At 70.8% G+C, this 24,319-nt stretch overlaps 1 protein-coding gene across 5 annotated transcripts in view; it reads left to right on the forward strand.

Moving 5' to 3' along the window:
• ADGRB2 (adhesion G protein-coupled receptor B2) overlaps positions 1-23,339 on the forward strand; it is a 29,159-nt gene extending 5,820 nt beyond the window's left edge. The window contains exons 2-32 of one of the 5 annotated variants that reach the window (XM_067311471.1): positions 1,785-2,598; positions 7,175-7,258; positions 7,950-8,114; positions 9,480-9,644; positions 11,092-11,256; positions 11,993-12,157; positions 12,246-12,347; positions 12,470-12,576; positions 13,033-13,227; positions 13,343-13,411; positions 13,527-13,635; positions 13,720-13,866; positions 14,237-14,312; positions 14,436-14,538; positions 14,689-14,732; positions 15,682-15,808; positions 16,441-16,544; positions 16,859-16,961; positions 17,791-17,941; positions 18,064-18,133; positions 18,244-18,310; positions 18,431-18,516; positions 19,064-19,162; positions 19,933-20,104; positions 20,180-20,275; positions 20,480-20,519; positions 20,619-21,277; positions 21,660-21,695; positions 22,219-22,323; positions 22,467-22,520; positions 22,708-23,339. In XM_067311471.1, coding sequence (XP_067167572.1) covers positions 1,800-2,598; positions 7,175-7,258; positions 7,950-8,114; positions 9,480-9,644; positions 11,092-11,256; positions 11,993-12,157; positions 12,246-12,347; positions 12,470-12,576; positions 13,033-13,227; positions 13,343-13,411; positions 13,527-13,635; positions 13,720-13,866; positions 14,237-14,312; positions 14,436-14,538; positions 14,689-14,732; positions 15,682-15,808; positions 16,441-16,544; positions 16,859-16,961; positions 17,791-17,941; positions 18,064-18,133; positions 18,244-18,310; positions 18,431-18,516; positions 19,064-19,162; positions 19,933-20,104; positions 20,180-20,275; positions 20,480-20,519; positions 20,619-21,277; positions 21,660-21,695; positions 22,219-22,323; positions 22,467-22,520; positions 22,708-22,881 — 4,638 coding nt within the window. In that variant the 5' untranslated portion in view covers positions 1,785-1,799 and the 3' untranslated portion in view covers positions 22,882-23,339. The remainder of the gene's footprint in view (positions 1-1,784; positions 2,599-7,174; positions 7,259-7,949; positions 8,115-9,479; positions 9,645-11,091; positions 11,257-11,992; positions 12,158-12,245; positions 12,348-12,469; positions 12,577-13,032; positions 13,228-13,342; positions 13,412-13,526; positions 13,636-13,719; positions 13,867-14,236; positions 14,313-14,435; positions 14,539-14,688; positions 14,733-15,681; positions 15,809-16,440; positions 16,545-16,858; positions 16,962-17,790; positions 17,942-18,063; positions 18,134-18,243; positions 18,311-18,430; positions 18,517-19,063; positions 19,163-19,932; positions 20,105-20,179; positions 20,276-20,479; positions 20,520-20,618; positions 21,278-21,659; positions 21,696-22,218; positions 22,324-22,466; positions 22,521-22,707) is intronic. The other 4 variants (XM_067311472.1, XM_067311473.1, XM_067311474.1 and 1 more) reach the window with 4 other exon arrangements.
• Positions 23,340-24,319: the final 980 nt, after the last annotated feature.

The following is a 24,319-nucleotide window of genomic DNA, read 5'->3' on the forward strand; positions in this document are numbered from 1 at the left end:
ACGGAGCGGCGAAGGGAAGTGATCCTCCGGGAGGCCCCTGCTCCCTAATGGACGCTTGAGCAGCGTCGACGGGAAACACGTGTGCGGCTCCCGTGCTCCAGCCTGCCACTGGGTCCCGGCTAACGCTGAGCCCTGCCGGGCCGGCGGGAGGATCGGTGTCAGGGAGCCCGGGAACGCCGTGCCGGCACATCGGATGCCGGATGGACGGGGTGGCCTCGGCCCTCCTCGCCCCGTGCACACGGCCGCCCCGGCCGCTGCCAGGGCTGCGGGAGATGCCGAGGATGCGCTGGAGGTGTAAATGGCTGCGCAACAGCGTGGGTTTTCCACGTGCTCCAGCCTCTGCCCTCTGTCCCCTTCTCCCCAGGCCCGTTTGCTGGCAGTTATCCAAGGAAAACCCGACTGGGACTCTGGGAGCTGAGGATTTAGGAGGAAGAGGACAAATATTGCAAGGGTAGGATATGGCAGGGGGGAAGAGCCGCGGGACGGGGCCAGACTTGCCGTGCCCGGCCGCGGCATCACTCCTCGGTGCCTGGCGTGGCCGGGGAACAGCCTGCTGCTTCCCTCTCGGGCTGCTCTTCTGCGGCGTCTCGAGTCGGAGCCGTCCCCTGGCCGAGGGGGCCGGAGCATCCATCCGGATGCGCCTCCCTGCTGGGGAGGGGTTTGGAAATCAACTCCTGGCAGCTCGTCCATCCCCTCCCAACGCCGAAGCCGGAGCCTGCTGGGGTGCGGGGCTCGACCGTGCTGCCCGGTGGAGCCGTGCCCGGCATGCGCACCGCCACCTCGGCCCCTCCGGAGCCAAGCTCCGGTCCCACTTAATAAGGCCACCGCGTGCACTATTTTATTAATGAGTTATTAAAAAGCGATCCGAGGCGATGCTGCCATGTAGCCGGCGTAGTTCCCGAGAAATATGTATTTTAACGATTGCTCGCCTTGCGCTGGGCTCTCGCAGCAGGCGGGGAGGGGCCGCCGCTCTCCGAAGGGGAGCCGGGGCCTCCGGAGCACGTCGCCCCGGCTCCTCCGCGAAGCCTGTCCCCGCGGAGCGGGAAGAGCTTCGAGGCTTCTCATAGCCCGGAAGCTGTTTGGCGGCTCCTTGCCGGGGCGGGCGAGGGGAGCGCGGGTCGCTCCGGCGGGAGCCGAAGCCGGAGGGGCCGCGATCGCCGTGGCGGGGTCCGTCGGGGATGGGATGGGGCTGTGGTGCTCGTCGTCCTGCATCCTTATGGGGGGGGGGGTGGCAGCGTGGGAAAAACCCTGGCGAAAGTCACCCGTATCGGTGGTGCCCCGTGAAAATTTAAAAGGCTGCAGCCGCCGGGTCGCGCGAGGCTGCGGGGCCGGTGGCGGGGGGCGGTTTGTGCCGCGGCGGGACGGCGTCGCCCCCCGGCACCGCGCGCCGGCCGGCTGCACGGCCGCTTTGCTTGCGGGGCGGGAGAGTTTCGGGGCTCTGCCCTTGCCCCTGCCCTGCTCTGGCTGCTCCGAGGGCGCCCGGCCGGCGGGGCAGAGCCACGCTCGGGATGGGCTCGCTGGGAGCGTGGGATGAAGCGCCCGGTCTCCGCGGCACGGCCCTGGGAACACGGCGGGCATCGCTGGTGGCTTTCGGCACGGCCCCGGGGATGCGGCAGGCATCGCCGGTGGCTTTCCCCCTCCTCTCCGGGGAAGGGGACCGGAGCTTTGGGGAGCTGGGGGGAACACACCGGCCGGGACACGGGGCTCCGGCCCCTCCGTGCCGGCTCGGCGCAGCGGGGCTCCCGCTAAGCGCCTGCCTGTCCGTCTGTCCGTCTCTCCGGCAGGGCAAATGCCATAGGATGACCGCTGCTGGTCCCCTCTTACTGGCTGTGATTTCGTCCCTCCTGTGGCTCACGCGGGGCTTCGACCCGGCTCCCAGCGCCTGCTCCGCCCTGGCCTCCGGCGTGCTCTACGGCTCCTTCTCGCTCAAGGACCTCTTCCCCACCATCGCCTCCGGCTGCTCCTGGACCCTGGAGAACCCCGACCCCACCAAGTACTCGCTCTACCTGCGCTTCAACCGCGAGGAGCAGGTCTGCACCCACTTCTCGCCCATGGTGCTGCCGCTCGACCACTACCTGGCCAACTACACGTGCGACCCGCGCGGCGAGGCGCCCAGCCCGCCGCCCGCCCCCGAGGCCGAAGGCGAGGAGGAGGAGGAGGAGGAGGAGGACGGCGAGGCCGAGCTGGAGCTGTGCGAGGGCGCGGGGCCCTTCACCTTCCTGCACTTCGACAAGAACTTTGTGCAGCTGTGCCTGGCGGCCGAGCCCGAGGCCGCCCCGCGCCTCCTGGCCCCCCAGGCGCTGGAGTTTCGCTTCGTCGAGGTGCTGCTCATCAACAACAACAACTCGAGCCAGTTCACGTGCAGCGTGCTGTGCCGCTGGCTGGAGGAGTGCCTGCAGGCGCCCGGCGCCCGCCGCTGCGGCCTCACCCACGCCGGCTGCAGCTGCCAGGCGGGCGGCGCGCCGGCGCCCCGGGGACGCAACGGCACGCGGCCCGCCCCGCCGCCCACCGCCGCCGCCGGCAGCAGCCCCCAGTGCTGCCTCCCCGAGCTGCATTCTGCGAATGCGAACGATTTCTACGTGCCCGAGGGCGAGCACGGTGAGTGGGGCGCGGGGCCGCGGAGGGGGCGGGCGGCGCGGCTGGGGGAGCCCCTGTGTCGTGCCCCGTGCGTGCTCCCCGGGGCGGGAGGGGAGGGCAGGGCTGGTGCAGAGAGGTGTGCAAAGAGAAGTGCATAGAGCACGCAGCAGGTGGAGGTGTGCAAAGAGGCGTGCACAGAGCAAGCAGCACCAGGTGGAGGTGTGCAAAGAGGCATGCACAGTGCAAGCAGCGCCAGGTAAAGGTGTGCAAATAGGTGTGCACAGAGCAAGCATTGCCAGGTGGAGGTGTGCAAAGAGGCATGCACGGAGCAAGCAGCGCCAGGTGAAGGTGTGCACAGAGGCGTGCACAGAGCAAGCAGCACCAGGTGAAGGTGTGCACAGAGGTGTGCACAGAGCAAGCAGTGCCAGGTGGAGGTATGCAAATAGGTGTGCACAGTGCAGGCAGTGCCAGGTGAAGGTGTGCAAATAGGTGTGCATGAAGCAAGCAGCACTGGGTGGAGGTGTGCAGAGTTGTGCACAGAGCAAGCAGCGCCGGGTGGAGGTATGCAAATAGGTGTGCACAGAGCAAACAGCACTGTGGGGGGGGGGTGCATGGAGCAAGCAGCACCGGGTGGAGGTGTGCAAATAGGCGTGCACAGAGCAAGCAGCACTGTGGGGGGGGGGGTGCATGGAGCAAGCAGCACTGGGTGGAGGTGTGCAAGGAGCTGTGCACAAAGGTGTGTGCGGTGCAAGCAGCGTACTGACGGGGGAAGCCACGCAAAGGCCGGATGCTGCCTCTCTGCGGCCCGTGCGCTCCTGCAGCTCGCCCGACGGACGGCTGAACTCAGCCAAGCTGCCCGGACTGTGGCTTCCTTCCGCGGCCACGCTCCGGCGGGCCCCACGGCGCCTCTCCCCGCCGAGCCGCCACGGCTGCTTGAGCACAGCCGGCGCGGCCCCGGCGCCCCCAGCCTCGCGCTCCGCGTCCCGGCGCGGGGCTGTCGCTCGCCTGACTGCGAGCCCGGAGCAGGAGACCTGTCACTCTGCATTGGGGCAGCCGTGGAAAACAATTTGCAGGTAAAATGACCCTTTCCTGTGGCAAATTACCCTTGACTGCTGCAGCCCGGGCGCTTGTTATTCCAGGCAGGATGTCACGGCACGGCGGCACGGCTCGGCCGGGCTATTAACCACGCGGAATGAAGCCATTTGCTCTTTACAAAATTGCAAGAACCTCGAGTGAAAATAAAGCAGCCGTGCTTGCGGGCGCCTCTCCCTCCCCGGGCCCCGGGGGCGGGCGGCCCCGGCGCGGAGCTGGCTTCGCCCCAGCGCTCCCCTCGCCCCCGGCTGCTCGGCCCCTTGTCCCGGGTGGGATTTTTGGCTTTTGGCCGGGGCCGCCAGGCCGATTGCCCGCGCTGGGCAGGAGCAGCGTGCCGGGGAGGTGGTGGAGGCACCACAGCTGGCCAGATGTTCCCCTGGGCCGGCACCGCGGTGCCTAGCGAGGGGCTCTGCCCTCCCTTAGCTGGGCGCTGGCTTTATCCAGGCCGCGGTCGGTCTCAGCCAATTAGGTGGTGGTGATGGACTCTGTGTGTATATATAATTTTATTGGGCTTTAGCATTTATATCAGGAGCTAAATGTCATTATGGGCAGATCCCCCCGGATAAATCCCTGGTCCGTTTCAGCCTCATGGTTATAAATCGCCTCATCCCGAGGGCAGCAGCTTAATTTGATTTTTTTTTTTTTCTTTCCCCCTTTAAATGCAACTCTGTGGACGATTAAGAGCTCGGGGCCTGGGGCAGGCGCTTCCCCCCGGCTCGCGGCCTCGTCGAAGCTCTGCCGAGGGCGCCCGGAGACGCCGCAGGGGCCTGGTGCCCTCCGAGTGCCCCGGGCTGCCCGTCTGGCGGCAGGGAGGGATGGGGCCAGGGTGCCCCGAACGCAGGGTTGCCGCCCCGGCGTTGCTGCCAGGGGCCCTCTGCACTGCGCTCCCGCGCCCGCGGCGTCGGCATGCCGATCATCCGCAAGGGCAAGCGCCTGCGCTCCGGTTCCTTCCCCAAATTGCATTTGACATTCAATTAAAACCCGGAGGCACCTGGAAGTGAAGTGTTATTGCAGAGAGGGAGCCGCAAGGGTAAGTCGCTGCGTCGGCACGCCGGGCACCGGCAAGCCCTCGCTTGCGCTGCGGCGCCCCGGAGCGTGGGAACGGGATCCGCAGCAGCCCTTCCTGCAGCCGGGGCGCGCACGGGGCATGCCGAGGCTGCCGTCCCCAAAAACGCCGCGCGTCCCACACCCCCGGCAGGGGTAGCGCCGCGGGGATGCTCGGCCACCTCGCCGCCGCTCACAGAGCGCCGTTCATGCCGCGAGGGGGGTATCCGCCCGCCCGGCCGCCCCCGCCGGGGCTCCCAGCTGGCACCCCCCCAGCGCCCCGGCGCGGCAAGAAAGGGCTCCTTTCAGCGTGGCCGGCGGGTGAATGCCGGGCCTGTGAGTCGAGCCTTGGCGGGCGCCCAGCGCTGATCTCACCAGGGCTGCGAGCTGCAGCCGCGCGCTGCCGCGGGGGCTGGCGGGTGCCCAGCCTCTGCCCGGGCTGCCCCTTTCCCAGCGGCCGGCGGCGCGCCGGGTCCCCATCGCCATGCCCAGGCCCGGGACCGGGGGCAGGCGGCGATGCCGTGCTTGCTGCGGCGGGGCAGGGAGCCCCGGCGGGATGGGTCGGCACTGTGCACGGTGATGCTGGGTGCACTGCATCCGCGTGGCATCCTGCGTGTCTGGGAACCAGGCTGTCCCGGATCCCACCGGAGTGAATGCAGCCCCACAGCATCCTGCAGCACCAAGGCTTGCGGCTGGAGCTTGCTCAGGGTCCCGTTTCCCCTTGCATCCACCTCGTGTCCCCCCAGGAGCCGGCCGCCGGGGCGGTGACGCCGGGATGGGGCCGTGCCTGCCGTGCTGCAGGCTCCCAGCTTCGCAGCAGCACCTGGGGACGCGGCTGGGCTCAGGGAACATCCTGCGGTCCCCAGAAAGGGCCCCTTCCCTTGCAGCCGAGGCAGCCCGGCGCATCGCGGCGGCGGGGCTGCGCATGCCGGAGCCGCGCCGTGGGCAGCACCCGGCGCGGGCGGCCCCGCGGCGACGGCCGGCGATTTAGTGCTCTGCGAAGGAAATTGAATTTGGTGTCTCTGTCGAACACAGCCGGGCAGAGCACCCTCGTATATTCTCTGGATTGATGGGTTTCTCCGGGCTCTCGCGGCGGCGCGTGGGTTTCTGCCGCGCGGCTGGCGGGGGTGGGCGGCCCCTGGCTGGGAGCAGCCCCCGGCCTCCCGCGGGGCCCCGCGCCTCGTCCAGCTGCATCCTTCGGTGCCGCTCCGGCGGGAACGGGCCCAGGCAGCAAGGACACCGAGTTGAAGGCAAAAGGCAGTAAATTTGGGTCTGGTTTACAGCGCTAATGTCGGTGCAATCGGTGCTCGTCGGCAGCAGCTCGTACATCACCTGGGCGCGTTGCAGCGGGGCCGCGGTGGGGCCGTGCCCACGGGGCGGCAGCGGGCGGCCGGGAGGGCCGGGAGAGCTGGGAGGGCCGGGGGCCGCGCCGGCGGCGGTGTGCGCCGCGCTGCCGAGCCCTCCGCACGCCAGTTAATTTCACGCCAAGCGCTCGTGATGGATCTCTTGTTATTTTTGGTGAGCCGAGCCATAAATTTGTGCCACCTCACTGCAGCAATCTGTTAAGTGGGGAAGGGAGAGCACCTCCGCTCGGCCCCGCAGGCAGCCGGGGCTGCGCCGCCCTGCTCGTGCCCGCCGCAGACGCGGGTGCACCAGGGATGCAGGCGCCCTGGGGTGCACCGGGGGTGCGGGAGCCCTGGGGTGCACTGGGGGTGCGAGCATCCTGGGGTGCGGGCGCCCTGGGGTGCACCGGGGGTGCGGGCGCCCTGGGGTGCACTGGGGGTGCAAGCATCCTGGGGTGCACGGGGGATGCGGATGCCCTGGGTGCATGGGGACAGGGCACCCTGGGAGACACCAGGGACACGGCAAGGGGCCCGATGCAAGGCCAGGCACGGGAGGGACACGGCTGCCCCCTCCCCGTGCCCCCCCCCCGGCAGGACCTGCCCCTGCCTTTGCCGCGGGTTCGGTCCCGCGGTGGCGGCAGCAGCGATGCCAGCCCGGCGTTACCCGCTGTGCCGCTGTGCAGGGAGGGACTGAGCCTAAAGCGGTACTTTGAGACAGGGGAAATGGGCTGTTTTGGCCCTCTTCCGTCCGCGTCGGGAAGGGCCCCGCTCGGCAGGGAGGAGCAGCGACGCGGCCGCGCGAAGCAGGATTTGCCTGCGAGCGGATCCGTCTTTCCGACGCCGCGTCCCAGTCCCTAGGGAAGCGCAGCACCGGGGCAGCGAGGGGCTGCGCGGGCTCGCGGCACCGTCTTTCCTCCGGGAACCTCTGCCTCCTTGGGCCGATTTCAGACCGAATCGGTAAAAATAAGGGGGGAGCCGTGGGAACGGTGACGTTCTTGGGGGGAGCGATGAGAGCGTCGCCGTGCGGGGAGACGCTGCCGGACCTGCTCAGCCGTCGGCAGACTCCGGAGAAGCGGCGCCGCCGCGGCCCCTCACCGGAGCCCGTCTCTCTCTTGCAGGCAATGAGGTCGAGGAGAACCAGAAGGTGAAAACGCAGTGGCCCCGCTCGGCGGACGAGCCCGGCGTCTACATGGCGCAGACAGGTACGGCGCTGGCGGGGGGGGCTCTGCCCCGGCACCGTCTCCGTGGCCGTAATGAAACCGGGTGGGAAAGCCGCGGAGGGGGCGGCAGGTTTGGAGGAGGCCGTGCTGGTCCGGGCGTCCACGCGGCAGCGGGAGCGCTGAAGACGGAGCGACTTCCTCCGCTTGCTGCCCGTGCGCTGGCTTAATTTGCTTCGTTTATTTATTTTTCTTCGCACCTTCCTCCGAGGGTTGTAAAGCAAAAAAAAAAAAAAAAAAAAAAAAAAAAGCAAAAAAAACAAAACCCAAACCCATTAATTGTTTCTCTCAAACGTATTTATTTGGCAAATTCATCTGGGCACTTTGTGCGTGCTGCCCCCCCCCCCCCCCCGCAGCGTCTCCTGATTTATGGTGCGAGGGCTCCAAGGCGAGCGGGGAGACGGATGGGTCCCCGGGCGGGAGGGACGCTCAGCCCGTGTGCCTGGCCTGCAGATCCGCCCGCGCGCTCCGAAGGGTCCAGAGCACCCTGGCGAGCCCCAAATAACCACGGGCAGCACCCTGCTCCCTCCACCCGGCCCGGCTCGCCTGCCTCAGCAGGGAACACGCCGGGCTGTGCCAGCTCCCGCCAGCGCTTCCAGCCTTGCCGGGGGTTTGGAGAGCGGCAGCCGGGGTGGCCGAAGCCCCGAAGCTCACGCGTGCACGCCTCTCCCCGCAGGAGACCCCGCGGCCGAGGAGTGGTCCCAGTGGAGCGTCTGCTCGCTGACGTGCGGGCAAGGCTCCCAGGTGCGGACGCGCTCCTGCGTCTCCTCTCCCTACGGGACGCTGTGCAGCGGGCTGCTGCGGGAGACGCGGACGTGCAATAACACGGCCACCTGCCCAGGTACCGGCGCCGCGGGCCCGCGGGGGCTCGGGGAGGGGGGGTCCGGGGGCGCTGCGTGGCCCCGCGCCGGAGCCGGTGGCCGGGGAGAGCAGGGACACGTATTTCTGGGGGTCTCCCGGGGGTTCGGCTGGTCTCTCCCGTGTTGGAAAGGGGCAATGCTGGCGGTGCCGGAGGGTTTGCAGGGGTGGTGCTGGCTCTGTCCGCCCATGCCGGCACGGCTGCTGGAAGCAGGCGTTTCCCACACCGCTGCATCCGGGGCGGATGGCCCAGCTCGGGGCTGCTCCGACCTCCCTGGCGGCACCATGCCGTCGGTTTGCCTCCCCCTGCTCTGTCGGCTCTCGGGAGCAACAAGGCTGGGGCAGCATCTGGAACAGGTGCAACACCGCTCTGCGTGGCTGACCATCCCATCCCATCCCATCCCATCCCATCCGTCCCATCCCGTCCGGTCCCGTCCCACCGGCCCTGCTGGCTCCTGCTTCACCAGGCCGTGGGTTTGGCTTTGGGAGCAGCTCGGCGGGCAGCACCTTTGCACCCTCCTGCCCCTGCGCACCCAACTCATCCCTCCCAGCTCCTGTTTGATGTTCCCCGGAGCACTGGGTGCTTCCAAGGTTGGGGGCCCAGGGGAGGCTGGCGCAGACGCCCGGGCTCGCGGGGCAGGGAGGTCTCCGGGGCCAGCGATCGCCGTCCCTGCCTGCGCCGGGGCCGCGCGCCTGGTTAGCGCCGGGGGGTGCCGAGATGTGGGGCGCAGGCAGGAGCTGCCCGTGTGCCCGCGGAGGGGTCCGTGCATCTCGTGCGGGATCTAGACAGACGGCGGGGTTCGGCAGGGCCCCAGGGACCCTGTCCCGTGCCCGTGCCCTGGGAGGCGTCGGGGAGCGCCGCTGGGGTTCGCTGGGGCTCCTCGGCTTGGAGAGCATCCTTTGGGATGCTCGGGAGCGATGCGGGTCCCGGCTCGCTGCGCGGGAGCAGTGCATGGCGGGGGCGGCGGTGCTGAGCCCGGCCGGCGCGTCGGCATGAGCCCGGCACGCGTGGCTGCGAGCGGAGGTGGGGGGCCGTGCTGCACCGGCCGTCCCCCCCCCGGGGAGATCGGAGCGGGGCAGAAAGCAGCGGCCGCTGCGTGCGCGCCAGGCCCTTGGGGTTCGCACCAGCGTGTGATGGTGGGGAAGAGGCAGCCGGAGCCGGCGGGAGATGGAGGGAGCCGGGCACCGTGCCCAAGTCCCAGGAGGCGAGGGGTCTCCGCCGAGCCTGGCTCTTTGCCGGACGGCTGAGGGAGGAAGAGGAGGAGGAGGAGGAGGAGGAGGAGGGGGGAGTCCCTGTGCACTCCCCGCGCCGGGGGCGCCGGCGTGACCGCGCTGTGCTGTGTTGCAGTTCACGGCGCGTGGGAGGAGTGGTCCCCGTGGAGCCTGTGCTCGGTGACCTGCGGGCGAGGGGCCAGGACCAGGACGCGGCGGTGCGTGGCCCCGCAGCACGGAGGCAAAGCCTGCGAGGGCCCCGAGGTGCAGGCCAAGCCCTGCAATATCGCGATCTGCCCGGGTTAGTACCTCTCCCCCCTTCTCCGCTTCACTCCCTCCCCTCCTCTCGCACCTCCCTTTCTCCTGGCCCCGGCTGGGAAGAGCCGGGAGAGGCGAGCGAGGGGCTGCTCCCGGTGCAGGGACCGCGGCGCTGCGCCGGGCGAGTGGTCCGCCCTCCCGTCCCGCTAGAAACCCGGCCGTGCCCCGGCTTGCACGGACAGAGCAAGACGTCCCGCTGGTCCCGCTGCGGGACTCGCTCCCGGGAGGAGCGCGGGAGCTGCCCGCGGGGAGCTGCGCGGGGCCGGGCTCGGCTGGCAGCGTGACTGCGAGGGGGGAAACGGGGGCAGAGGCAGAAGGAGAGACCGGGGCCGGGTGAGAGCCTGGGACGGGGGCGGCTGCGATGCACCGAGATGCCCCTGACCCTCGTCCCGTAGGATGCCCGTCCCTGCTCCGGTCCCCGTGTGCGCAATGGCAGCTCCATGGCCACTTGGCATCCCCTGCCGAGGAGCCGGGGGTCATTTCTGCTCCTTCCCTCCCTCCGTCCCTGCCGCTAAGGAGCGGTGTGACCCACCGGCGGGCCCCGTGCCGGCGCCGGGGGTGGCAGGGGCACGTACGGGGACGCGGGCGCAGGTGGTGAAGGCGCGAGGGCTGCGGGGGGGGGTCTGTGCACGGGTGGGCAGCGCCGTCTCCGTCCCTTCCTCCCGCGCGGCCGATGCGGCAGTGGTGGCCGGGGGGTTTCTGCGGCGGTGGCCGGGGACGCCGCGTCGGGGCCGGCAGGCTGCGGGGGATCCCGTGTGCAGCGTGGCGAGACTGGAGACCGGCCGGGACCAGGAGGGAGCCAGGGAGCCCCTGGCGAAGGGGTGCGCAGGGCGCTCCCCTGCCCCACGGGTCTCACCCCCTCGTCCCACCGCGGCAGCTCCGGCAGGGATACGCTGCCCACGGCACGTGGCTTTTGCCACACAAACCGGCTGCTCCACACAGGCGCTGCCGAAGCAGCGTAAGCGCATGGCAGCACGTTGCCTGCCCGCCCCGGCCCGCAGAGCTGCCGGGGGGCAGCGCCGGGGGCTTGCACCGCGGTGGGGAGCAATGCCGGAGGCTCGCACCATTGCAGGGAGCAATGCCGGAGGCTCACAGCGTTGCAGGGAGCAATGCCGGGGACTTGCACCGCGGCATTGAGCAATGCCAGGGAGTCACCGTGGGCCATGCCGGCGTGGACACGTCGCGGGGCCAGGCGTTTCCGTGCAGCGGGGGGGTGGGACCAGCTGCTGCAGGTGCAGGGGCCCGTCCTGGGGCAGGGTTCACCTCGGGCCGTTCGGGTTGCTTTCGCGCGAGTGGAGCCGGCAGCGCCAGTAGGTTGGACCCGTTGCACGGAGAGCAGGCGAGGGGCCGCGGTTCGGGGAGGGGGCCGCGGTTCGGGGGGCGGCAGCGGCGGGTGCGGGCTGACGGCGCTCTCCTGTGCTTCCCCGCAGTGGAGGGCCAGTGGCTGGAGTGGGGCGCCTGGAGCCGCTGCTCGGTGACCTGCTCCAACGGGACGCAGCAGCGGACGCGCAAGTGCAGCGTCTCGGCCCACGGCTGGGCCGAGTGCCGGGGGGCTCACGCCGACGCCAGGGAGTGCTCCAACCCCACGTGTCCCAGTAAGGCCCCGCGCGTGCTGGGAGGACGGCGGGGACGCGAGGGGGCAGCGGGCCGCGGCGTGGGGGACGGTGCGGAGCATGCAGCACACCGGCGCATGGCACAGCAGCATGCAGCACACCAGTGCATTGCTTGCTGGCATGCGGCACGCCGGTGCATGGCACAGCGGCACGCAGCACACCGGCGCATTGCTTGCTGGCATGCGGCACGCCGGTGCATGGCACGGCGACATGCGGCCAGGCCGAGCGTCACCCCCGAGGCTGCCGCCCTGCCGTCAGCGTGGGTGCCGAAATCCCGTGCGCCCCCTCCGCAGCGGATGCGGTTGCGTGGGGAGCAGGAACACAGGGGTGATGCTGTGGATTCACAGCCATCCCCCACGTGCCAGTTCCTCCCACCCTGGTCGCATCCCAGCCGGAAGAGCTGGGGGATTCGTGCCGAGTCCTTAGCCCCCCCCCTTCCCACACTCGCCCACCCCGCGTCTCGGCTGACTCACCCGGACCCCGGTGCGCGGTGCCGCTGACGCACCGCCGCCGCCTCCGTCCTCTCGCCGACGTGGGTTCGGAGGCAGGAGAGGGTTTGCGAGCCAGCACCCGCCGGTGCCGCATGTCCCTCCGGGGCGCCCGCGCTGGGTGCCAGGACCCGCCTGCGCCCCGCTGGCCGCAGCGCCAGCTCGGGTGCGTTTTGGGCACGCGGGTGCACGAGCGGCGCCGGGCGCTCACGGCGCCGCCGTCCCCGCAGCCGACAGCAAGTGGGGCCCCTGGAACCACTGGAGCCTCTGCTCCAAGACCTGCGACACCGGCTGGCAGCGCCGCTTCCGCATGTGCGAGGGCACCGGCGTGCGGGGCTACCCCTGCGAGGGCACCGGCGAGGAGGTGAAGACGTGCAACGAGAAGAAGTGCCCAGGTAGCGGGCGGCTGCCCCCGGCGCGGCCCCGGGCCGTCCCCCGGGCTCGGGCCGCCTGTCACCCCCCCTGTCCCCCCCCCTCCGGCAGCCTACCACGAGATGTGCAAGGACGAGTACGTCATGCTGATGACCTGGAAGAAAACCGCCGCCGGGGAGATCATCTACAACAAATGTCCCCCCAACGCCACCGGTGAGGGGCCGCAGCGGGGGGGAGTTTGGGTGCCGCGCCAGCCTCCCCCGCTCCGGGGGTGCTGGGGGGGCCGTTTCGGGGCAGGCACCCAACCCTTCGCCCCTCTTGTGTTTGCCGCGCAGGGTCCGCCAGCCGCCGGTGCCTGCTGAACGCGCACGGGGTGGCGTACTGGGGGCTGCCCAGCTTCGCCCGCTGCGTCTCCCACGAGTACCGATACTTGCATCTCTCAGTAGGTGCACGCTCGGGCACGGACCCCGTCCCTCCCGCCCCGCCGCGGGGCCCCGCCGTCCCCCCGGCCCCGCTCGCGCCCCGGCCGGCGACGGACATTTCGCTGCGGTCGCAGCCAGTTATGCCGCGGTCTGCAGGGATAACTCGCCCCGGGGTTCGGGGCGCTGCATGGGGAAACTGAGGCAGGGCGGCAGGCAGCGGCGGGCGGGTGGGCAGACGCCCGCTCGGCTGGAGCTGCCAGGAGAGCTCAGGAGTCCGAGCGCTGCGTCCCCAGGGAATGGCTCGCAGGATGGAAAGCACCATCTAGCCCCCCCTTGCCTCCCACTGCTGCCCTAATTAATGTAATTAGCTCTCCGCCGAGCACCCCCAGGGCTCCCGGCTTCCCTGGGCACGGTGAGGGTGCACAGAGGGTCCCCGGGGCGGGCGGCGGGTGACGCCTGTGTCCCCCCCCTGCAAGCTGCGGGAGCACCTGGCCAAGGGGCAGCGGGTGCTGGCGGGCGAGGGCATGTCGCAGGTGGTGCGGAGCCTGCTGGAGCTCGTGGCCCGCAAGACCTACTACAGCGGGGACCTGCTCTTCTCCGTGGAGATCCTGCGCAACGTCACCGACACCTTCAAGAGGGCCACCTACACCCCATCCTCCGAGGATGTGCAGGTAGTGTCCCGGCGTCCCGTCCCTGCTGCCGCGGCATCGTCCCCGGCACCGCGGTGCCCTGCCTGGGTCCCCTGCGCCGGCGGACCCCGGCGCCGCTGACCCCCCTCCTCCGCAGCGCTTCTTCCAGGTGGTGAGCTACATGGTGGATGCCGAGAACCGGGACAAGTGGGAGGACGCGCAGCAGGTGAGCCGGGAAAGGGGCCAGCACGGGCATCCCGAGTGGGGGGCCGGACCCGGGCACGGACCCCCCGCAGCCTTCCCGGCTGCTGCCGCAGCTGTGCCCTCTCCTGCACCCGCAGGTCTCGCCCGGCTCTGTGCACCTGATGAAGGTGGTGGAGGACTTCATCCACCTGGTGGGCGATGCGCTGAAGGCCTTCCAGAGCTCCCTCATCGTCACCGACAACCTGGGTGAGTGCCAGGGCCGTGCCGGGGCGAGCACACGAGCTGGAGTGGGCACGCGGGCTGCCCGTGACGCCTGCTCTGCCCCGGCAGTGATCAGCATCCAGAGGGAGCCCGTCTCCGCCGTCTCCAGCGACATCAACTTCCCCATGAAGGGGCGCCGGGGCATGAAGGACTGGGCCCGCAACTCCGAGGACAAGCTCTTCATCCCCAAGGAGGTGCTGAGCCTCTCCTCCGCCGGTAAGGCAGGGCTGGCAGGGCCGCGCGAGGCTGCGCGCGTGTGCATGTGTGTGAGCACGCACGGGTGAGCACGCACATGGGTGAGCATGGAGTTGTGAGCATGCACATGTGTGTGCACGGGTGTGAACATGCCTGTGTGTGAGCATTCATGTTGGAGCCTGCACACGCGTGAGCACATGTTTGAGTGTGCACGTGCACCTGGCCTCCTGCGAGCCCAAGCGCTGTCCATGCGTGTCAGTGCCTGCGCTGGGGGGCTGGTGTGTGCTGCCCCGCGGGCACCCACGGGGAGACCCCTGAGCCCGCACGTGTGCCCGGCTGCCAGCCCGGCACCTCCCGGGTCACGGCACCGCTCTCCTTCCCCTCTCCGCAGAGATGGATGAGTCGTCCCACTTCGTCATCGGGGCCGTCCTGTACCGCACGCTGGGGCTGATCCTCCCGCCGCCCAGGTGAGCGCAGCTGCCCCGCGGGATGGGACGGGACGGCAGAGCCACGGCGGGGCAGAGCCCGGGGGCGAGCGGGGAGCAGGGGCCAGGCGGCGCCCGGTGACCGCCAGCGCCTGCTCCCCGCAGGACGCCGCTGGCCGTCACCTCCAAGGTGCTGATGGTGACGGTGCGCCCGCCGACCAAGCCCGCGGCGCCGCTCGTCCTGGTGGAGCTCTCCCACGTCGTCAACGTGAGTGTCCCCCTCGCCGCGGCTCCCGACCCGCCGCCCTCGGAGCCGCCCGGGCCCCCCGGTGCCCACCCACCCGCGCTGGGCTGAATGCCGGCGCCGTGCCGGGGTCCGGCAGCCGGGCGAGCTGCTGAGCTGCCGCTCCGTCCGCAGGGCACGTCCCACCCGCAGTGCGTCGCCTGGGACTACTCGAGGACGTGAGTGGGGTGCGGGGGGCGCGGGGGGGGGGTGCCGGGGCTGGGCAGGCGATGCTGCGAGAGGGAGGGCCGGTTTTTGCTAACGCGGGTATCAATTTCGCGCCGCTCGCTGCCGGAGACGGATGCCTCCCGCCTGCCAGGTGCAATTTGTTAGCGCCGAGCCTGGCGCTTCGGCGAGCGAGCTGGAAAGCAGGGCACGGGGGGCACGCCTGGCTCAGTCCTGCCGGCAGCCGGGGGTTCGGCCACCCCGGGGGCTTGAGGGGACCCTCGTGCCCTCCCTAGGGAAATTTGGTTTTGGGAATAGCACGTTTCTGCTCCGTGAGTTGCAGCCGCTGCCGGGCTGTGAAGAGCCAGAGGTGGCTCTCGGGGACCCCCCGGCTCTGCTCCCGCCTGCCCCAGCACCTCCGGTTTGCAGGGAGCGGTGCAAGCGGGACCTTGCGGCTCTGCTGTGCCCTGATCCGGGGTGGGGGGGCTGCAGCGATACCCTGGCATTGCCCTGGCACCCCGCCGCCTCCCTGGGCCAGGCGGGACGGGGTGCACGCGGTGCCCGGCGCCCGGCTGGGGACGACACGGGGCTGGTGGCTGTGCACGGGGGCACGTGGCTGCTCCGCGTCGCAGCCCGGCCACCCTCCGTCCTTCCAGCCCTCCATCCCCTCCGCCAGGGCCGGGCCCCTTCCCTCCTGCGGTTTGGCCCCCGCAGCCCGGAGGGGGAGATTAAATCGAGCCTCTGCGTTGCACTGCTCCCCCGGGGGACCGGCGCGGGGGGCACGGGGCGGGCCAGGGCGACTTTTGCCCCAGGTCTGGCTCAGGGGATTTACCCGTCTGCCGGGCTCCCCCCGGGCGGGTGCCAGCAAAGGGTTAAGGCGGGGAAGGCGCGAGGGGCTGCGGGCTGCGTGTGCGTCTGATCGTTTCAACTTGCTCTCTCCCTCGCTCTCGTCCCATTAATCAGGGATGCTGGCTTGGGAAACTGGGACACGGAGAGCTGCCAAACCCTGGAGACCCTCCCGGCGCACACCAAATGCCAGTGCAGCCAGCTCTCCACCTTCGCCGTCCTCGCCCAGCTGCCCAGAGACCTGGTAGGGGGCCGGGGGGGGGGGGGGCCGGGGGGCCACGGGTCGGGGTCGCCAGCGCTGCGGGGTGCGAGGGGACGGAGATCCCGCCGGATGCCCGCGGCTTTGCAGAGCCGGGAGCTGCCCAGGCCCGTCGGAGGCGCGGGGGTCCCCGTGGGGACGGGGAGGGAGCGGGGAGGCGCCTTGCCTGCAGATACCCCAGCCCCGCGTGCCGGACCCCCCCGTGCCAGCTGGCGTGATGGTGAAGGGGGGGTTGCAACAGGCGAGAAAGCGGCTCCCCCCGGCTCCGCTGCGCCCCCGGGCTGTGCTCTGCCACGCAGGACACTGCGGTGATTTATAAGGCTCCTTAAGGGCGTTGATATGTGCGGGGAGGGGACGGGACGGCGAGGAGCCCTCCTGGCATGTGTCCCTTGCCGCCAGCCGCGCCGGCACGGCCCTGCCGGCCCCCATTGCTATTCCAACCGCGTCCCCGTCGGCCCGGAGATGGGCACCGGTCCCCGGGAACGCGCCTCGGCAGCGCCCAGGGACCCCGAAGCGGGGGGCGGAGGGGCCCGGGGCCGGCGGGGGGCTGCGATGGGGGTGCAGGGGCCGGCGGCGGCCCCAGGGGCGGCCTCAGCCTCCCTCCCCTTCCCCGCCAGGCCATGGACCCCTCGGGCACCCCGTCGGTGCCGCTGATGATCGGCTGCGCCGTCTCCTGCATGGCCCTGCTGACCCTGCTGGTGATCTACGCTGCCTTCTGGAGGTGACAGCGCCGGCGCTGGGGACACCCGCAGCTGGGGAGACGGGAACAGATGCGGGCAGGGGGTGGCGGAGGGGGGGACAGCGCCAGCGCGAGCTTAGCAGCGCGGTGATTAAACGCGTCGTTCCTGGAAGAGAATAAACCCTCGTGGCATTAGGGCAGGAGGGGCGCAGAGATGCCGGGCTGTCCGGGCACGGCCGTGGGCACGTGCCGCGCAGGAGACCCTGCTGGCCCCACCGTCCCCGGGCAGGACGGCGTCTGCAGCGCCGGGCACGTGTGGGGCAGCGCCCCGGCTCCACGCCGCTCCCTGCCCGCAGGTTCATCAAGTCGGAGCGCTCCATCATCCTGCTCAACTTCTGCGTCTCCATCCTGGCCTCCAACGTGCTCATCCTCGTGGGCCAGTCCCAGATGCTCAGTAAGGTGAGAGCAGCCGGGGCGCCCCGGGGACGCGGTGCCGAGCCCCTGCTCCTCGGCTCCGGCAGCCCGGCCGGCGCAGGGCAGGACCCATCCCGCCTCCGGCAGGGACCAGAGGATGGAGCAGGGGACAGGGACGCCCTGGGGACGGGCACGGGCTGGGGTGCTGCTGCGCCGAATCGAGGGCGCAGCGTTGCGTTTTGCGGAGGAGAGGGCTGCAGCCCCGAGGGGACGTGGGCGCGGGAGCGTGGCGGCGCGAGGGGGCTGCCCCGTGTCCCAGCCCTGCCTCTCCGTCGGCCGGCCACGGCGTCCTGCCCCGCGCCAGCCCTGGCGCTGCCGGCGAGCGTGGCGAGTTCACCGGTCTCTGCGGCACGCGTCCCCAAGGGCCGGCGAGCCAAGCGCTCGGGCGCTGATGGCTGGAGCGCGATACGAGTGCCGCGGCTGCTCCAATCCCACCTTATCTTCCCGGCTGGCCGTGCTGGCCCTGCTGGCTCCGAGGAGCAGATTTGATTTGGATTAACTCAATCTTGGGATTAAATTCTGTGCGCTGGTGGCTTGGGCACAAACCTAGCCCAGGCGTGGGGGTTTAACCGCCGCGATGCCGGGCGGTTTGGAAGGACGGTCCCTGCTCAGCCCCGCCGGCGGCTGGGACCTCATCCCGGCGCTGCCAGCAAATCACCGCAGCTGCCCCGCGACTCGGTTTCCCCCGCGCCCTGGGCAGACCCCAGCACGGCAGCCGCCGGGCTCGGCGCCGGAGGCCTGCGATGTGCCGTCCCCAACTCGGTCCCTCGCCGCACCGTGCCGCGTCCCCCTGACCCGCCGCCTCCCCCGGCAGGGCGTGTGCACCATGACGGCTGCTTTCCTGCACTTCTTCTTCCTCTCGTCCTTCTGCTGGGTGCTGACGGAGGCCTGGCAGTCCTACCTGGCGGTGATCGGCCGGATCCGGACACGCCTGGTCAGGAAGCGCTTCCTGTGCTTGGGCTGGGGTAAGGAAGGGAAACCGAGGCACGGTGCGGGAAAGCCTCTTCCCCATCGCCTTGCTGCAAGCGCCGGGGCGCCGTGCCGCTGCCCCCCCAGCGCCGGCTCCTCTGCCCTCCTCCCTCCCCAGGTCTGCCAGCCCTCGTGGTCGCCGTCTCCGTCGGCTTCACGCGGACCAAAGGCTACGGGACGGCGAGCTAGTACGTGGGGACGGTGGGGACACGGCGGGCTGGGCCGGGGGGCGCGGGATGGGGACGGGATCGGGAGGGAGCCCGGGACGTCCCCGACGCTCCGCGTTGCCCCTCCGCAGCTGCTGGCTCTCCCTGGAGGGCGGTTTGCTCTACGCCTTCGTGGGACCCGCCGCCGTCATCGTGCTGGTAGGTGGGCTCCGTGCGGCGCCTCCCCCCGCCGCGGACCCCGCCAACCCCTTCCCCGGAGCCGGGCCTCGGAGGGGGGTCCGCGCCCGGCCCTGAGCCCAGGCTCTCCTCTGGCCCCAGGTGAACATGCTCGTCGGCATCATCGTGTTCAACAAGCTCATGTCCCGCGACGGCATTTCAGATAAGTCCAAAAAGCAGCGAGCTGGGTAAGTGCCGTGCAGCCCCGCGGGGCCGTCCCTGGGGCCGGCGAGGGGCCGGGGGGGGCGCAGGCAGGCTGCTCCCCCCGTGCCCGGCCCCCCTCCGCCACCTGAGGGGGCATGGGGTCTCCTCTGGGGGCAGGCTGAGGACTGGGCAGGCTTCGTTGCGCTTGTGGGCAGCACGGGGCACTGCAGCCCCTTGCTGGGGGGCGGCAGGCGGGGGGAGCAGTCGCCCCCACACCTGCCCCCCGGGAAGGGGGAGCCGCAGGCTGCGGAGCCCCTTCCCTGCCGCCGGCGGAGGGGCTGAACCCTGCGCCCCGTCGCTGCGCCGCGCTTGGCCCCCCGCCGCTAGGCGTTAACAGCTCTGCTGCCGCCCCTCAACTAACCCGGCTCTCTCTCTTTCTCTTTTTCCTTCTCTCATTTGCTTTCTGCCTGTGTCCATCTGTCCGTCCGTCTCTCCGTCCCCCCCCCCCGCCCCGCTCCCCATCCCTGCCGCCCCGCTCTCCCGCGGCCTTGCTCTGCCGGCGCGGACGGGTCCTGGCCGCGGCGCGCGTAGCTCCAAGCCCCCGCCGTGCGGCAGCCTGCTGCTGAAATGCGCCAAGTGCGGCGTGGTGTCCAGCGCGGCCACGACCGCCGCCACCGCCAGCAACGCCATGTTAGTGCCCGCCGCGCCGCGCCGCGCGCCCCGCCGCAGCCTTCTCCCGCGGGCGCTGGGCCGGGGGCGGCGGGGGAGAAGGCTGCGCGCTCGGGGCGGCCCCGCGCGCCACCCACCGCGGCCATCACGTCTGCATGGCTTCCCGCAGGTCACGTCATCTCCGGGGACGGGGCGCGCGCGGGGCGGCTCGGCTCGGCTCGGCTCGGCTCGGCTCCCCCCGGGATGGGGCGGTGGAGGGCACGTCGCGCCGGGGCACACGATGGCCCCGGTCTTGGGGCGTCTCCGAGGATCCCCTTCCCGGCACGTCAGCATGGGGACGTGTCCCCAGGGCCGGGCCATGGGCACTGCCACCCCACTGCTGCCACTGGGGCTTAACTGGAACAGAAGCCGCTCCAAAAAGCACTGCTAAAAAACCCTTTTTTGTGGTTACTCCTGAGCCCGGACTCGCTGTGTGCAGCCAGCCCCGGAGCACAGATCCACGTGCTCGGAGCAGGGGCTCGGGGTGCAGGAGGGGGAGCCCCGTCTTTCCCGTTCACCCCAATGCAGGCAGTGTGGCGAGCACCCAAGCGGTCCGGGCTCGGAGACGCCGAGGAAGGGGGCACAGACGGACGCACTCGGGCTCTGCAGCGCTCTGGCTCCGGGTCTCGCTGCAGACGTGCAGCACCGTGCACTGCCGAGCTCGCGGGGAGGAAGGGCGCTGCTCCGGGGGGTTTCTCCCAGGATAGCCCTGGCGCGGCCCAGCTCACCCGGCCCCTCTCTCCCTGCCCCAGGGCATCGCTGTGGAGCTCCTGCGTGGTCCTGCCCCTGCTGGCGCTGACCTGGATGTCGGCCGTGCTCGCCATGACCGACCGGCGCTCCATCCTCTTCCAGGTCCTCTTCGCCGTCTTCAACTCCGTCCAGGGCTTCGTCATCATCACCGTGCACGGCTTCCTGCGGCGAGAGGTGGGAGCGGGAGCGGGGAGCCCCAGCCGCGGGAGCTGCCCCGGCCGCGCGCCGTGACCGGCTCTGTCCCCACAGGTCCAGGACGTGGTGAAGTGCCAGATGGGGGTGTGCAGGAGCGAGGAGAACGAAAACTCGCCCGACTCCTGCAAGAACGGGCAGGTGCAGATCCTGGTGAGCGCGGCGGCGGCGGCGGCGGGCACGGCGCCCGGTGCGGGGCAGCTGCGGGATTCCCCCGGGGGCTGCGTTTGGGACCCCCCCCCCTCGCAGACCCCCTTAGTCCCAGTGCTGGCCAAGATGCATTCATTTCCCCGTCTCTCTCCCTCTCTCTTCTCTCTCTCTTTCTCTCTCTTTTCCCCTCTTTCTGTATTTTTATAGACAGATTTTGAAAAGGACGTTGACCTGGCGTGTCAGACAGGTGAGGGCTCTTGCTGGGAAGGGCTCGGCGGAGCGCGGGACCGTGCCGTGCCGGGCGCAACGCCGCCCTCGGCGGCTCTGACCCGCTCCCTGCCCGCAGTGCTCTTCAAGGAGGTGAACACCTGCAACCCCGCCACCATCACGGGCACCTTGTCCCGCATCTCCCTGGACGGGGACGAAGATCCCAAGCTCAACACCGGCTCGGAGGGTGGCCTGGGCTTCTCCAGCCTGCCCGGGAACATCCCGCCCGCCAGCATCCTGGTCCAGGTGCCCAAGATGACGCCCAACGTGGTGGCGGGCTTGAACGAGCTCGGCGAGCCGCCGGCCAAGAACGTCAACCTGGAGGCGCAGGGCCCCGTGTACCTGTGCACGGACAGCAGCCTGCGGCCGGTGGAGTACAGCTGGCTGCGGGCCCAGGAGCCGCCGCTGGAGAGCGACTACATGGTGCTGCCCCGCCGGACCGCCAGCCTCAAGCCCTTCCAGCGGGAGGAAGGCAAGCTCAACACCGGCGCCGAGGACGGGGCGGGCGGCGGGAAGGGGCGCCCCGGCGCCGAGGGGGACGCCTACCCCAGCTTCGTCTCGGTGGACCACATCAATGTGAACTTGAGCCAGCCCTACGGGACGGTGAAGCATCCCTACGGCCTCCAGTTCAAGCAGCATCCCACCGTGCGGCAGATCCTGGCCTCGGAGCTCTCGGAGCGCAGCCGCACCATGCCCCGCACCGTCCCCGGCTCGGCGATGAAAGTGGGGTCCCTGGAGGTGAGCGCGGGCACCCGGGGAGACGCGGGCGCGTGTCCCAGGGGACGTGCGCGGGAGGGGAAACGCCGAGGGTGGGGAGAGCGTGCGAGAGCCCGCACGAGCGTGCACGAGCGACTTTGCACGCGTTGCCCCGTTCCTGTGCTCACCGCCTGGCACCTTATCCTTCGCTTGGGGCTTTGCACCCTGAGCGCAGTAGCTGCATGTCCCCCCCTGCCCCGGCCACGAGCCCCGTGTCGCCGGCCGGGCTCCCCACGTGGCCCCAGCGCCCTCCCTCGCCTGCCGCCCTGGCTCCCGCCCGCTGCGTGTGTAAGGACCTCTCCGTTTTGTTGTCCGTCTCCTCCCTCCCTCGTCCCTGCTCCGGGCCCTGTGCGTCCCCCGCCAGAGGAAGAGGTTGCGATACTCTGATCTGGATTTCGAGGTAAGCTCTGCCACGCAGCGGGGATTGCCGGCAGCGCTGCGGCGGGACCGGGCACCCGCTGCCTGTCCCTTGCCCTGCCGCGGCGGCGCCGGGGTCCCAGGCCCCGGGAGCCGCGTACGGGCGCAGCGGGCGTAAAGCACCTTTTCCGTAATTACCTCTACCCCAGCCCTGGGCAGGTTTAAGCAAATGTGCTGGACTAGAAGCCAAGCTCCGAGGAGTTTTATACCAGGCAATAAAGAGCATTAGCTCTTGATTAAAACGCCAGCGCGGAGCAGGAGTGTTTTAGCTTTACGGGAGGAGATGGTGCTCGCGGGCAGGCGGGGTCTGGCGGGCTCAGCCGGCGTTAAGGGGCTCCGCGCGGCATTTGAGCTCTCGCATTGACCCGCGTGCCTCCGCGACCGCCGCGGGGCAGAGATCCCGGGCCCCGGTTTGGGGGGACAGCGAGGGAGCCGGCTGGGGCCGGGGCGCGGGGCCGTGCCGGCAGCAGGCGCCCACCGCCGCGGGGAACCCTCTCGCCCTGCAGAAGGTGATGCACACGCGGAAGCGCCACTCCGAGCTCTACCACGAGCTGAACCAGAAGTTTCACACGCTGGACCGGTACCGGGCGCCGGCCACCGGCACCTCCAAGGTGAGCGGTCCTGTCCTGCGTCTCACCCTGCCGGTCCGCGTCTCCCCTGCCCTGGGGACGGGCCGGGGCGTTTGGGGAAGGCAGGGGGATGCGGCACCTCGGGGAGGTGCAAGGCGCTGAGCGGGGCTGCGTCTCTCCCGCAGCGGGAGAAGCGGTGGAGCGTCTCTTCGGGCGGCGGGGAGAAGAGTGCGGCCAACGTAAGTGCCCGGGGCTGGGCTGGGCGCCCCGGGATGGGGGGGGGGGGGATTCGCCCCATCCTGCACGGGGCCGGGGGGGTCCCCGGGATGGGACGGAGGAGGGTGGCTCCCAGCCCGGGTGCTGCACCCGGCGGGAGAGCACCGTGCACGCCGCAGCCCCCCGCTGCAGCCCCCTTTGGACCTGCAGGACGCGGCCGGCCCCGAGGAGCAGCAGCCGCCGCCGCCGAAGCCATGGAGCACGTTCAAGGCGATGACGCTGGGCTCGCTGCCCAGCGCCCAGCGGGACCGGCTGGAGCTGCGCCGCGCGGACTGGGAGAGCCCCGGCATGAGCCTCGACGGCGACTTCCAGACGGAGGTGTGAGCCCCCGGGGCGCCGCGCCGCCTCTGCCGGCAGGAGCATCCGAGACGCCGCGTTTTCTCCGTCCTCCTCCGCGCTCGGGCGTCCCCGGCGGCTCGTCCCCGCGGGGAAGGGACCGCGCTCCCCCACCCCGGCCGCCTGCTCCCGCCGCGCGGTTCCCCCGTCCCCCTCCTCCCTGCGGACGCGGGGGCGGAGGGGCCCCGTGCACCCCCCCACGCTCGCCCACGCGCTCGTGCACACACACACGCACGTGCGCGCGCGGGGCAGGACCGGCCGCCGAGGGAGTCGGATCGTCGTTCTTTTCTACCGGGATGTTTCTTCACGCAGTGCACCGTGTGCACGCGCCGCGCCGCACCGGGGGCGGGGGGACCCCGGCCGTCCCCCTCCCGGCCCTCCCCACCGTCCCCACCCCACGGGGCAGGTGCTGTCGTTGTTGGAAATAAAAGTTCACTCTCTGTGGTGCCGTGGGGCCGCGGCGTGGTGCTTTGTGTCCCCCCGGCCCGTGGCTGCCGGGGAGGAGGGCGGCCGCCGCCGAGCGGGGAGCTGGCACGGCCCTTGCAGGGTGCTGCTGGCCCGGGCTGCGCGACCGGCATCCCTCTGCCTTGCAAACGAGCGTCTTATCGCGGGAGCCCAAAGCAGTAAATTACGCGGTAATTAATCTAGGAGCAAATGAGTAACTTCGGAGGCAATTACCATGCAGCCTGCAGAGGCGTGTAATGCGGTGTCCTTCATGCTCCCGGAGCATCCCTTGCTGCCGGCAGCGCCAGGGCCGGTGCGTGTCCATCCATCCCCCGTGGGGATGGGACCCTGGTCCGGGTGTCCTTCGCCCGGGGACGGTACTGCCCGATCCCGGCTGGGGGCTCGCGGGCAGCTCGAACCGTCCCGGCTCCTGAGCTCAGCGCCTTCCTGGGACAGAGCCGGTGCCCGGGGAGGGGACGTGTCTTTGCACCTCGGACGCGCTCTGCAATGCCCACCGGCGAGCAGGGAGCACCTTCCCATGTTCCCACCGAGCCAGCAGGTACTGTCTGCTCCCAGGGGGGATGCTGGCACCGCCGGGGGTCTCCCAGGAAGAGGCTGCCGCCCGGTTCGGAGCAGTGACCTCCAGGCGCTGGGGCAGCTGCCCTCTCCCTTGCCGCAGCGGCAATTAGTCCTCATCAGCGCGGGCCCGGGGCCCAGGCGCGGGGTCGGGGGCTGCTGGGGAGCCGTGCTGGGATACGGAAGCAGGATTTGGCCCCCCCCTGCAGGGGGGAGGGAGAGTCTCTCCTTGGCACCCCCAGCCTGCCCCCGTCGGGCTGAAGCACTAATTTCGTAACTTGGCTCTTCCGGGCACCATCTGGTTTGAGTTTGGGGCACCGGGAGAAGCGGGCCAGGAGCCGCCGCGCGGCGACGGCAGCGGCGGGGAGGGGGCGAGGGAAGGGGCCAGATTTCCTCCCCCTTTCAA

The sequence above is a fragment of the Apteryx mantelli genome, chromosome 27, assembly GCF_036417845.1.
Source record: "Apteryx mantelli isolate bAptMan1 chromosome 27, bAptMan1.hap1, whole genome shotgun sequence".
NCBI classification, from domain to species: domain Eukaryota; kingdom Metazoa; phylum Chordata; class Aves; order Apterygiformes; family Apterygidae; genus Apteryx; species Apteryx mantelli.